The following is a 14,832-nucleotide window of genomic DNA, read 5'->3' on the forward strand; positions in this document are numbered from 1 at the left end:
ACCACACACACACAAACACAGAGACCCCACATATCTTTCAATCCAGGATCCAGATTGTTATGGCAGTTTGTCCTCCTCCCTCTGTTCCCTTTTTGTTTTTGTTTTTATGGCCTCTGAGGTTCTTTTGTCTGCAGCCGACTTTCAAATGTCTATTTATTCGCTGTGATTTAATTGTGTTGCCGGCAAAATCTGTTTGAAATTGCTCACTTTGCACATTTTGCATTACAATAGGCGCCATTGACCGGCCCCGCTCATCCTGCTGTCCAGTGCCAGGTCGCCTTTTCAGAGAGACGTGTTTCATCTTTTTATGCACGTCTGCATTGTGTTTAAAAATCCATAAATTAACCTTTGATGAATCTCTATACTCATACTGGCACAAACATGTCCACATGCTTGACTGGACATTGTCTGTTACAGGCATGATGTCATGGCTGCAGAGGGGGAATTTTTGAGTCGCCTTTTGTTTACATCCAATTAACAGCATCCTTTGAAGTGTTTTCGGCTGGCTTTGAAATAGTTTAATAATGCCGATGCATTATGTCACAACAAGTGTTTGTTTTGGGGCATCCCCTAAAGATTTTATGTAATTTGTTACACAAATCGTGTAATTCATAGGCAGATCAGTTAAATAAATAGAGGATTTTTAGTGGAATATTTTCTGTTTATCATGTTTGTAGACACTCACAACATTAAATATTTAGTAGATGATGTTACAGCGATCAGCATATCTGAGGGAAATGTAATATTCAAATCACTCAGAACACAACTTGCAAACTACTTGCAGAACAGCAGGCAGTTTCCCTTGTGTGTCTCTCAAGCATTTTATTTCACTCCCTCCCTCCCTCTCGCCGTCTGACACACACACACACACTCGCACACTGGTGTATGCTTTCATCCATCCATCTTCCACAAACATCTTCAAGGTAACTCATCTCATCCCCACCCGGGCAGAGCAGCACGAAATAGGGGAAACTCAACACCAAAACAGATTCATGAAATGTGTAGAGACTCAGTTCACATGTAGGGTCATTTGAGGTAATGTTGCTCATCAGACAAAGTTCATACCACTGGTTGTTTGAATAACATTTGATTTGAGTAACGTTTTCTATATCCATGTTTTATCTTGGCTGCTGTGGTTAGCACTGTGGCCTCACAGCAAAAAGGTTCCTGGTTCAAACCTCGGCCTGGGCCTTTCTGGTGTTTGCATGTTCTCCCCGTGTCTGCGTGGGTTATCGCCGTGGACTCTGGCTTCTGGCTTGACTCTTGGTGACTTTAAATTGCTTGTAGGTGTGAATGTGAGTGTGGATAGCTGTTTGTCTCTATGTGCCCTGTGATGAGCTGACAACTTGTCCGGGGTGTACCCTGCCTCTTCCCCAAGGTTAGCTGGCATAGTCTCCAGCTCCACCGTGACCATGATGAGGATAAGCGGTTACAGATAATGGATGGATGGATGTTTTATCTTTTGATTTGTACATTTATTTACTTATAGCAGAGCTTTAAAGTTTTCTTACCTTGGTGTTTAAATAATCTGGTCCTCTGAGGGACAGATGCTCTGCCAACTAAGACAGCTGTTTGCTTTGAAATAGAAGAAGAATTTGAAAAGTATACCGCAGGCTCCTGAAATCCAAAGAAACAGACACAATCATCTTCAAACATCGAGGCTGCAGACAGCAGCATTCAAAGCCACCTCCCTGATTTTGAGTCTGGGTACATTCCTCTCTGGTTCTCCTCCCTGCCAGTCTGTACAAATGTGCCAACCATACTTTTTCCCACCCAACGCCCAGTCTGAACAGCACCATGTGTCACATGTACCTTGCATGATGCAGAATGAGAAGTATGGAGCATCAGCTGACTAACGCCGAGTAGCATGAAATACATTCTTCAAGGTTTGAGTCTTTTATAATGTGTCCACATCTTGACATGTGAGTGTCAGAGCAGCAGAGGCTTGCACTGCACATACCGCATAACCAGAATGTGTGATATCGCAAAAACAAGAGAAGGGGGGATTAGAAGAGACAGAGCATGAACTGTTCATCTCTCTGGATCTTGTGTGTACACACAGACAGGGGGAAGGAGACGGGTGTTCCTGGTAAATACCAAAACCACTCCTAACCTGCGTTTGGAAACTATTCGAGGCATGCTAAGAGTACCTGCGTGATTATACGGCTGCCCACGCTGTTTTAATGACACAGCTGCTGAATTCCAGTCATTTGCTGGAAACCAAGGACAAACAACAGAATATGTTTTCAACAAGATATTTATTGACGAGTTATGAGTTGTAGAACATGAAGTAACAGATGGTGTATCAGTAATAGCTTAATATATCAGACAATCTGATATATATTTTGATATATTTGGGAAACTGCAGACTTGTACACAGAGCAAATGAAGAGAAACAACTTGATAGTTTGCTACAAAAAGGCTTTGATTATTCACACTACCCAAGCTGGGTTAAGACAAAGATACAAAATTAAGACAAAAAGGAGATTTCTTTGTACAAATTGTGCAAATCAAAGGCTTCTACAAATTAATTACAAAGAAAAATATACAAACTATACACACAAAAGACTTCCATTAATGATCCTGAAGTATGAAATGAAAAAAATATTATAGCTCCAAAGTATTTGTTAACTACTTTACACACATTTAGCTTTTGTTATTTAAATCTAGAATGACACTAAGGTTAACTACTCATGTTTTGGCAACATTTGTTTTAAATATGACCACTGGCATTAAGAGTAATCATACATGTTCACATGACAAAAATTTTTATGTAATTGAGATATTCTAAAATGAGAGTTCTGTAAAATAGTTTATAACAAAATAATACATTCACAAAAAAGACAGAAAACAAACATGTTACCCTCCCTTGAAAAAAAAGAAATACAGGCAAAACTGTACATAACCCTGAGACACAGAACATAGGGGAAAAAAAGGACAAAAATCATAGTTTGAAATAACATCTTGAAACAGAAAAGTGTCTTTTTCAGACGTAATGGGCCACATTCTCTCTTGCGAGTGTGTATTTTAAGTCAAAGAGGACGATACAAATTTAGCTCACCAAAATTGAGGGAAGCCCAAGTCCAAAGTCTAAAAATACAGACAGGAAGATTGTTTCTGTGCACAAAATCATACACTTCCCCAAATGTCTTCTCTCCTTCCCCATAGGCCTGGCATAGCAAAGGTCTAATTCAGTCTATCAGCAGTCCAAATAAATTACACCTGAGTAAGCGCCCCGTGTCAGAAGGAGGGAAGAGAAACCACAACAAAAAGGACAGCCGGCGTTCGTTTTCATTTGCCTGTAAAACAACACGTCAGTAAGAGAGACACTCATACGTCCTTGCAGAGTCTGTTAAACTGGTAATCTACTGGCGCGATGATACACACATTTGATGATGGAGTGAGTCAGCTGAGCAGTGTAGGGCCGATACAGTCACAGTAGAAGATCCGCCAGAGGAGGTGGAAAGAGAAAAGTCTGAAGATGTGTGTCGGTTGGTTTTCCGGTTGTACTTTGCATGTTATATAGGGATGACTGTGAAGTCTGGGCAGTATGCATGGCAACGAGCCCAGCTCAGGCTAGAGGCTACATGGGATAGTTACACAAGAAGTATAAGTAAACACATCAGGTGGAAAGAGGCCGCAGACTTCCAGTCTCTGGGCTGTTTCCAGGGTTCAGGCCTTTCACTTCTCTGCAGCTGAAGATAATGTGAATCAGGCTGGATGGAGCCACAGCAGGAACACACAAACTCTTCCCTTTTTTTCTCCTCCTCCTCCTCCTCCCCCGTGAAGCCAGTGAAGGGGGACACATGCCTGCATACCAGACACCACGGCTGATCTGGGGGGAAAAAAAAGAGAGGGAGATTAATGTTTAGGTCCTGTGAACTCGGTTGTATGAGGACCAACCACATGACCATAGGGGCGGCTTGGACATTCTCAGGGAGCGGGGAGGAATGTGGAGACTTCGCTCCTCCAGGCGACATATCAGCTTATCACCATGCCATTTTATCAGGCTTACCCACATAGCATTAATAATGCCTCAGGATGGAGTGTTATTTAACCAAAGTCCTCCTGGCATGTGTGATTAAGCTGCTCGAGCCATTTATGTCACTAGGTAATAGATGTAAGCTGTAAGAATAACCTTCTCTGGACTCAAATAAAACACATATTCTAAAACCATCTGCTCATCTTCTTTATCCGGGTATAATTTAAACTGTAAGAGGCGTTCTCATGGTTCAAATTCTTGAATATGTTGAGCATCGTTTTAACTACAAACATTGTGACATCTCTCATCTTTCGCATTTCTCTGCAACCTCAGTGTCTAATTTTCCTCCCCTGCTGTTAAGAAGGAATGTTCCACTGGATATTTGTGGGGTTGGAAAGAAACCCGAACATGATGTTTACCTCTGATTTGCATATTTTTGATGATAACATGAGTCTGCCAGAGCAGATGAAGGATGTGTGTGTGCTCTCTATTCCGGGAGATACAGAGTTGACAGTTACAGGCTGGCTCTGCTGGGGGCTTGTTTGGATAATCTAATGAGTTCTCATTTCCATGGCTGACAAAGCCGGCTGATACTACAGAAGCCTTCGTTGATCCATATGCATCTGTTACTGTTGTGAATACATCGCCTGAAGCATAACAGTGAGACACTGCCAGAGCACTGTAGTACTGGAACTACAACAGAGAGGTAAAAAGAGGCTACAAATAGGCTTCAGAGTGAGAAGCTGTAGGAAAATCTGCTTGTACATTCAAGCCCTCTGGAAGAATTACTGTCATGTGGATGCTATCCAATCTGAATAATAAGATAGACATGTCAACATACCAAAAAGAAAAAAGGAAAAACATTGCTAATTTCTCTTGCAAAAAAGCTTTAAGACAAAAAAAACAAATACAGTGCTGGGTATCATTTTAAATGTTGGTTGCAATACGACGGCAAAGCTAGGCTGGAAACAAGGGGGAAACAGCTAGCTTGGCTCGGTCTAAAAGGTAACAACCACCTACCAGCACCTATGAAGCTCACTAATTAAATTTAATAAAAACTTGTGCAAAGTTGTGGTTTTACAGGGAGTTATGTGCCAGACTATTTCTTGTATTTCTGTTGCCAGACAACCAGTGGAGACTCTAGGGAAACTTGAATCTGGAAGTCTTATATGGCAAATATGCAGATTTAATAAAAAACAAACAAACACACACACACAGTTCTCAATGTTAAATGTTGTATAAACACAAGCAGCTGTATGAGATTTAAACAGGGACCTAATTGATCATAGACAAGTCAACACGATTACAAATCTAGCCAGACATCTGGTGCCAAGCTTTCAGTATTTGACTCTGTGCCACAGACACATTTTGGTTGGTACTAAAAAAGCACTCACGTTCGATACCCATCCCTGAAACCAACCAGTAACAACAGTACATCTGCTGCAACACAAACACAGTAGCAGCACTTATTGTATCACATGCAACTGCGGGCCTGATGGAAGTTTCCATCGCTCCTCTCTCTCTCCCTCTCTGTATACGTGTGCAAAGGTCACTGCCTGCACATCTTGAATACTGCTGCTGCTGGTTTAATCTCTCTCAAGTGCAGCTGATGAGGAGCAAGCCTCGGAATCCTAAATATTCTGCAGCTCCGCTCCAACTACGACAATATCACCCTGTCATAAGAGTTATTTATATTTAGTCATCTATCTCTATCTACTGAGTGGGCTTTCACATGCCGCGTTCGTGTTGACAGGACGCCAGTATGATCTCAACCCAGTTCAAACATGTCAAGAAGGTACACAGTGTATTAGATGTTAAATTGTATTGTCAGAATGGATTCCACAGAGATACACACCAAAGGTCACGTGTCTCTTATCATCAGCACATCCATCAAAAAAAATAAATGTCTCGCATTATCAAGGGTCCCGCTGTCATCAGAAAAATGGCTCCAGACATTCTCACGGCCTTATCATTATTACCCGTCATGTCAAGGTCGATCATACACCAAACACTGAGCTATAGCGGCCGCACAAACCTCAAACTCATCTTGACTTGCATTAAAACTTGAAGTTTTCGCACACACTCGCCGCGCCAAAATAGACCGACCTTCACAAATCTCGCTTCCATCTGCCCATATGGAGTAAGATGTCTTGAGTATGGGATGCCAACAGGTGGCAGGGTTAATTACTGTAACCCAGAAAGTACCCATATGCCCCTGTGTGCCTCTTTGGTCAGCAGTAACCACAGAGTGCTGCTGTGAGGGATGGAGGGAGTCCATGCGTCCTTCAGCAGACCAAACAGATGGGCTGGGACTGTATGAAGAGATTGTATACAGCACTCTGAGGTTTAACCTGACCAGACTGTCTGCTCCCATCACTTGCCTTTCTTTTCCATGTGGGAATAAAGTCGGACAAAAGACAGAATGTTCAAATCTCAAACTTTTCTACTGGTCACCACGAGACTAGGTCACATTTATAAGATGAACCGACACCTGCATCTTGACGTTCATCTTCATTTTTTGTTTTGTTTTATTGCACCTTGGACTCCATCTGTGTCTTCCATGTGCCCAATTACCCATGATGCAGCACACAAAAGCTGAGTCTTTCTTTATCTGTCCCTTGTGTCCAGCGAGGCCTGTGCCATGTTTACTAATGACCGCTAAGAATTTCACTGTATTGACCAACGTATGAATCACAGTCACTTCATTTACATTAGTTTGCATTGTTTTTCAGGGACAGATAAAGGACTCCCGGGTGAGCTCAGAGAAACAAGTGTCTTGGTACAGCTGCAGAGTAAATTCAGGCACATCTTGATGAATCCTTATAGAAACTCCAGTTTAAGAATAGGACAAAGAGCGTCTCTGTGGCTGAATCCACGCCACTTCAGTACTACTTCAGAGGTGCAAATATTACGTAATTTAGATTAATTACCAGGCAGCCACATTCAGACTGATCCCAGCTGGCTTTCTGAGGAGGCCCCTGTAACTGTATGACAGCTTCTCTTTTTAAGGGCGTAATCAAATTAGTCTGGGTGATTATTCAGCCATTTTAAGCATCTTTTCCCCTTTTCCTTTTTGTTACTCGCAGCATGGAAAAAGGACCAATAAAAACTCCATTAGGTTTATGTAAATTTAAGCGGCCGCGCCGAGGACTGTAATGTGGCAAATTGATTACTCAAGGGACTGAAGCCGAAGTGTGTGTGCACGTGCTAACTCTAACAGTGCATGTGTGTGTGTGTGTGGGGGGGGGAGACGGAGAGACGTTGTTGTACACAGATGCCACAATAAAAGCCTCATTCAGCTTGTGTTCCTGGTGGCCCTCACAGCGAGGCATTAATAAAACATTAGTATTGAGTGACTGGGGCCTCTGCACTCCTCCTCCCTGATCCCACCGTGACCTTTCCATTTTACAGCAGCTGTCTAGAGGGAGCCCGCCGAGGACCCTCTGTGGCCCCTGACCTCTCCAGGTGTACCCTATCACACAGAGCCGGGCCCACCTCATAGGGGCTTCAGTTAAAGGCATTAAAAAAACAAAAGTATGCTGCTTACGTCTGTGATTTTTTGGAACGGAGGGGGGTGATGAGGAGGGAGGGATGAAGACGGAGAAGGGAGGGGTTGAAAAAACAAGGACTCAAGCGTAGATAACAGTCATCTCCGGGGCCGTTATAGTTCAGCGGTTTGAAGGAGAGAGAGAGAGGCTGTCCTGAACTTTGCGCAGGGATCTCCGATTACATCCTGTCTGCCTGTAGTCTGGCACTAACAACTGACCAGATTACACCATGATGTTTACCATCTCCAAAACCCACACTTGATTTAAATACTGCATATACAGATACAGAGATTTAAAACTTTACTGACAACTGCAAAGATTGTAAAGGTAATTATCAAAAGAGATTACAATCTGTATTTAGGTCTTTGTTCTTTTAGCCTAAAAAGTTACTCCTCCTGCCTGGACCATAACAAATACGAACCATAATGGTTTAAGATTTACAAATACTTTTCCATCAACAGTGGGTTCTGGCTTGGCACTGGAGTCTGCGGTTAGTCACATCTGGTGGAAATGCACAATGCTACAAACTACAGTAGGTGGTGACAAAAAGAGCAGAGAGGCTGGTAATCCCATTCAGGCCTTGCAAAAACTGAAAGGCTTCTACCGCAAGGCAACATTAACAAATCTTTACTAATGGGAATGCAGGCCACACCTTCATTCCTCCCGAATTAGAGTAAGGATGGCTGGCTGGCTTTTTAAAGGACAGGCAATGCCAGCAATGCGACTGCTCGTGTGTGTGTGTGTGTGTGTGTGTGTGTATGTGTGTGTGTGTGTGTGTGTGTGTGTGTGTGTGAGACAGAGTAGTAGTAAGAGTGGTTTCACAACTGCGTAAAAACTCACAATACTACTAGTGAATACTTGAACAGCTGACTGGTGGTTTTTGGGCCCCATCATGAACATGAAAGGAACATACAAACACACACACACACACGCAATTATTTTTCTCTCTGACCCCAGCTGAAAGTTGACAACCTCGGGAGCAAAGTATTTTTAGGCAGGCGTTAGTCTCGGCTGCCAAACAGCTCAAAATATAGCTTTGCTTCCCCCGGTCTTACTCGCTCTCCACTTCTTCTCCTTCTCCATATGTATGTATATATGTGCGTGTGTGTGTGTGTGTGTGTTTGTGTCTGTGTGCCTGGCTGTCTGTCTGTGTGTGTCCTGCTCTCTAAAATTTTTGCCACTTAATTTCTCCTCTCGAGTCTACCCTTTATCTCGGGTGAGAGAGTCGACCAGCATCAGTCAGACGCCTGCTTAAGAAGCTGGAAATTTGAGCTTTTTCCACGTCTGCTGTAATTAAACATAAAGGCGAGTCTGCAGCAGGATGGTAGCTACCGTAACTGAAAGAGTTCATAAGGATGCGGCGCCTTGATCTTTCTTAGCCAGCCTGTCTGTCTCCATCCCAGCCCAGAAAACCTAGGCTACCATGGAGACAGCGGTCCATACCAGCAGCCTCATAATGCTAAGCCCCCAGCTCCATTATATCCAGCTGTTTACTGTAGACACAAGTCACACATAAGCCCTCTGCTCCTCACTTGCTTCCGTTCAGCTTTAATTTCAAAGTTCTTGGCAGCATAAAAGGAGCTGTTTGAAATTACTTTCCTGTATTCCTGACGGGAAAAGAAGCAGTTGTTTTGGAGTACAGAGGAGTATGATTTAACCAAACTTCAGTCACAGAAACTGAACAATCTGTCAAAATAACTATATAGCTATAGAGAAAGACTTCAGTGTTCTTATTTACATTAGCTGACGCTGATGGAAACAACTAAAAAGACTTTAAACTTGATGTTCAACTGTTATTGAGGCATTAAAATTCCTGCAAACAAGCAGCAACCAGCAACTTTGGAAAATAAGTGTATTCATTTTCTTAGCAAGACTAGACTGGTGGATTTTGTGCTAAGCTAAGCGTCATAGGCTGTTATTGAACAGACAAATATACAAGTGGTTCCAAGCTTCTCATCTAACTCAGAAAGGAAGTGTAACAAGAGTAAATATTGCATAAAAAGTTGCCTAAAGCGAGTGTTTTCTTGATGACAGACTGGAGCTTTACAGCAAACTACTGAACTTATAGGAGAAAACACATCAATGCAGATGTGTGCGTAATAATAAAAAGATGCAGCAGAGTGTGGGCTTTTAAAAAAAATGCAAATGCAATGACTACTGCAGCAACAAACCATTTCCCCATCGATTGCATAAGCGCTAAAATAAGATCACAGGACATGCCTCATGTCAGGAAACTTAAAACTAGCTCCACAACCACCGGGCACATGTAAAAACAACCTTCAAAATATCACTATATCTGTTTCATCCACTGGTCGCCCCATCCCTTCATCCCTTCATCCCTCTTTCCTCAACCTCTGCCAAAAAACTGAAAACACCTCAGGAAAAAAATTGATCTCACACGAAGCTGTGAAAACGGCCACCTGTCGTTCCTTCGGGCAGATCAGCCCGAGCGATTCTTCACTGATGTGCTATGTTACATTACAATCAATCATATTTTGATACACTTGAGATGAATCCTCCCCCCCCTCCCCTCTACCTCCCATCCTGAATCCCTGATAAGATTACGGATCTGACTTTTTTTTAACCTTGAGCAGAGTTGAGTGCTCTGTTCTCTGTCAAGGTGTGAAGTTTACACGTCAAACATACATAACTTAATAAAAAAGTATATTTCAGCTATTATATAAAGCCCACCGAAAGCTCCTCGGGATCCTCTGTCTTTGAAGTCCTACATATGTCAAACACGATGCGTCACATCACCTTTTCGAAACTGTTTTGAAGGAACTGACTCATAATTGAGTCAGATAGCACCCAGGCCTGTCCTGCAGAGCACCCTGCCCTCTTTGCCTTCCCGGCACTACAAGCACAGACCTGATCCCTGCCTCTCCACCTCGCTACTGTCAGTGACAGAGGTCCTGTGTTGTAGCTTTCGCTCTGTAATTACCAGCACCGCTGACATTCCTCCTGCTCTCTAAACCAGGACTTCACCATGTTTATCCAACACCCAGCCGTCACAGCAGCTAGATAATGTGTAACTGTAACCACTAGCAACCTTGAAAACAGTGAGCGGTTTTTAAAAACTGGCCTTGTCCGGTTCAAGCTGACATTCACCTGTTATGTCACAATGCTGTTTGAATTATCCGAAGATAGTTCTCTGAAGTGAGTTCCTGTATATTATCCAGCGACACAGGGGAGACTGTAAATAGCACATATAATTGGTATCTTGTTTGTTTGTGTCAGTTTAAGGAAACTACAGCTACTCACCATAAAAACCAGTTCATCTCTTTCTATGCTGAGAGGTACTTCCATGTGCTGACGAAGGCAGTGGGAATGAGTGAGTAGGGCACACTGGTCACACTGTCCCAAGAGTCTGATGATGGATCGTAACAGTCTAGAGTCTTACACCTCTGAGCTCCAAAGTACCCTCCAACCACATAGAGTCTGTTTCCCGACGCCACTGCATGGCAGCTGATCCGTTTTGCTGTCACATCGCCGAACTTTGACCACTGGTACGTCTCGCTGTTGAACCGGTAGGCAGAGCTGGCTGAGAATTCAGTGTCACCTCCGATCACCACAACATGATTGCCAACCACAGCCGCTGCAGTGTAGCGCCATAGCTGTGGACAAGCAGCTGGCACGGACCACCGGTTCTGGCAAGGGTCAAAGCACTGCACCTTGGGGTATTTGTCTCTGTTTACACTGGTGCCCCCAAAGGCAAAGAGTTTGTTTTTGGCTCCGACCACAGCAGCATTGCTCACCCCTTCTCTGAGCGGAGCCACCAGGGTCCATTTATTGGTCTGAGGGTCGTACTGTTCCACTTGTTTGAGAGACACAGAGGGGGACGCAGGGAAGGATCCTGCCAGGGAAGTGTGTCCTCCCACAACATATAATATGTGATCGAGCTCTGCAGACCCATGTCCGAATCTGGCTACCAACATAGGTGCAGCTTTGGACCATTCGTCGTGTAATGTGTCGTAGACCCAGACATCTTTGGAGGCCCCGTTTTCAGAACCACGTCCTCCAGTGACATAAACCTGAGACGAAGAAAAGAAATCACTTTTTGAGTACATCTACACAACATCACATAAAAACACACAGTCAGGTATAGATCACACACATACCTTGCAACCAATAGCACAAGCGCTGCATTCCTTCCTGGGGCTGGGGATGTCTGTTTTGGGGGTGATCTCCTTGGTCTTGTTGTCGATCACGTAGACTTTATCGCACATGAAAGTCTGTCCTCCCAGCAGAAGCAGGGCCTGGCTAACTTTCCTCGGTCGAGCACAGAACCCCGTCACGATACCATCATTCTGGAGGATCCTCATTTTGCACCGTACGGCATCTTCAACAATCTCCCGACCCACCTTGTGGCACATCACCAGCTCCTCTGAAGCAACGTTGTTCAGCAGGTACGTTTCAGGGAGCAACGCCAGGCGGACACAACGCAGCAGCTCAGGCAGCTCACTGTGCCTGTGCTCCATGTCGGCCTTAACCCAGTCAATAACAGCCTCGTACACCAGGCTCTCATCCTCCACCTCCAGTTCCTCACTGAGGATCAGCTCCTGGACTTTGTCTCTGGGCAGGCTGAGGAAGTCCTCTGTCTTGAACAGAGTTGCAAAGTTTGCCAGGCACATCCTCCACGACAGCTCGTACAGTCTCTGGCACTGGTGTGCGTCTGACAGGAGCATCATTCCCAGACAGTTGGAGACATGGAGATTCTTTTCTAGAAAGTCCGCTGCTGCGTCCCGGATGTCGTGAAACTGAAGCATGTCGCCAGCTTCGAGGAGCGACTCTGCATTTTCCTCATTGATGATGACTCGGGCCGAGTAGGCATAGTCAAGCAGGAGCTCCAGCACCTCTGGGTGGAGAGAGTCGTGGAAGTTGACGTCAGCATCACGACTCTCCCTGAGCCCGCTACTGAACATGGCCTCAAAGTACCGGCTGCAGGAGGCCAGGACTGCCCGGTGGCAGGGGAAGCATCGATTTCCAGCCTTCAGGACGACATCTGTGAAGACTTTTCGTTTGCGCAGTAAGTTGAGCTGAGTCAACAAGCTGTCGGCGTGGGATGTCTTATGGAAGAGTTGGATATTCATGGAGCCTGAACTAGAGCGGGACTTTCTGTTTTCATGGTTACTGACAGACATCTTGACTTGAACCTGGAGGAGGAAATAGAAGATAAAAAGTCCTTAACATATGTTTTATTTAACCATTTATGACAGCTGGACAGGAAGCCATGTGCTTTTCTTTTTGATGTGACCGCTACCATAAACAAACTCCCATTTTATGATTAAATAAAACTCACTATGTCAACAGCTGACGAACGGGCTGTTCAGGAATAAAACTCTCATATCATCAATGCACGCCGGAAATGAACTTCAGACTTTAGAGATGAAAGGAAATCAGATAAGGAGCACTCCCACAGAAAAAACACTGTGTGTACACCGTGTGTAATAGAGATTTACACTAGAAAACACACGCTGTATAAGTGTCAGGACTCAACCCTCGGAACATGTGACAACAAACGAGCTACATTAAATGGCCTTTAAAACGGAGAAGAAACAACACCTGGGTGTGTTGTCTTATATCACATCTTTCCACCCCTATAAACATTTCAAGGCCATGAGTCACCTTCAGCCACAGCCTGAGCCAAGAACTTCCTGCCAGGCTGCTCTGCAGTCTCACATACAAGATGGTGCCAACGGCAAGAAGCTTTCAAGCCCACATAAGATGTGACACCTCAGACCAGCTCCTTGTGGATAAAATTATGTAACAGATACACCACAACTTAGATCTTTCTTCTGATCATCTTTGGTGCTGCAGGTCTGCAGCCATTTGCATTCTGGGGGTGGGGATGCTTAATTTCAAAATAAAATTCAGTTTAATGAATGTTTAATAAATAGAATAATGTATTATTAAACATGATTAAAATAGCAATCATTGAAAAGGCACTGTGGGTTAATAAAGAATGTCTCCCCAACTTGAAAAAAACAAAAGCAAATAAACATCCTGTGCTCATTGTTTCAAAGCTGATACATTTAAATCTGTTATTGAATCCCTTTCAAATGGGGGCTGGTGGACTTCCGTGGAGGGATCTCAGCGTGAAATCCAATTCGTTTTGTGCAGTAAATGTGAAAGTACGGTCAGCATGCGCTCAACTTTCCTCCCAAGTTAGCAGCAGCCAGCCTGCAAACATCCAGCCTGCTGCAATCACACAACATCAAAAAAAGGAAACACACTGCTCACATTTCGGAAGTTGGATAAACTATCTGCGATCGATACTTTAGGAGGATTCATGCTTACCTTGATGGGCGCAATCCGGATTCCTTTATCTCGACTACAACTTGTTCCGCCGTTGGATTGTTTGAAGTGGTGTGGCACAATTTTAAAGAAATCCGCGATCCGACTTTAAAACTGAATCGTGTCCTAAGATGTTCGGAAATGGTTGAGCCATTTGTCTGCGCGTCGAGCTTTGAGTTTAAACGCGTAATAACAAACAAACAAACAAACAATGTCATAAAAGTTAGCAGCTCCGTTTTGTTCTCGGGAAAGCCACGCAGCCTGCGGGAGAGCGACGAGAGGAGCGGAGAGAAAGAGCAGAGGCAGCCGGAGTGTTCACACTGGCTCCTCCTCCTCCTCCTGCTATTGTCCAATGGGCTAAAACACAACTGCAAAGTCCTTCTTTATTCTGCATCCAACTGCAGGGTCGGTGCACACATCGTTACTCTAAAATAAGAAGAATAAGAATAAGAAGAAAAAAAACAAAACACCTGTCTGGCTCTTTGTGTTTCACCTGCTGCTCTCACAAGAACAGTCCTAAAGGCAAAGCATGTCTATTCTGCCCTTTCAAGGCTATTCAAAGTGACTTGCATGAGACAGAAAGGTATAAAGACAAATAATACAAGGCCATATAAAAAGATACTGTAATGTAAAAGTAATAGCAGATATAAAAAAACAAGATAAGTAAAAAGAATACAGCACCATGAATAGCCGCAGAGTTGATTTTAAAGCAATGGCCAAAAGATTTTTTTTTTATCCTGGATTTAAAGGAGTTAGAGCACCCTTTGTTCCAAATAATTGTGTGTCTTAATCATTTGAATTGTTTAAATGCTTTAGAAGGTTATTACCAACCACAGAGTAATAAAATGTTAAGTGGGTAAGGTATCATTTTGTTACCCTAAATGTAGTCAAATCCAAACATGTTGATTATAAAAATACTTCATTTTTACAATACTCACAATGTTTAAGTTCGTTTTTAATGAACCCAGCTTGCTAAAAAGAAAGACATTCAAATAACCCTCTGACACG

At 43.5% G+C, this 14,832-nt stretch overlaps 1 protein-coding gene across 1 annotated transcript; it reads right to left on the reverse strand.

The window, feature by feature from the left end:
• Window positions 1-2,239: 2,239 nt before the first annotated feature.
• On the reverse strand, window positions 2,240-14,243 carry enc3 (ectodermal-neural cortex 3). Its single transcript, XM_010732425.3, has 4 exons — window positions 13,828-14,243; window positions 11,649-12,683; window positions 10,792-11,561; window positions 2,240-3,835 (listed from the first exon to the last, which is right to left on the reverse strand). Exons 2-3 carry the CDS (start codon window positions 12,669-12,671, stop codon window positions 10,815-10,817), a joined length of 1,770 nt encoding a protein of 589 aa, XP_010730727.1. The 5' UTR covers window positions 12,672-12,683; window positions 13,828-14,243; the 3' UTR covers window positions 2,240-3,835; window positions 10,792-10,814.
• Between the last annotated feature and the right edge of the window lie 589 nt (window positions 14,244-14,832).

This window comes from Larimichthys crocea, chromosome XVII (genome assembly GCF_000972845.2).
Source record: "Larimichthys crocea isolate SSNF chromosome XVII, L_crocea_2.0, whole genome shotgun sequence".
Taxonomy (NCBI): Eukaryota; Metazoa; Chordata; class Actinopteri; family Sciaenidae; genus Larimichthys; species Larimichthys crocea.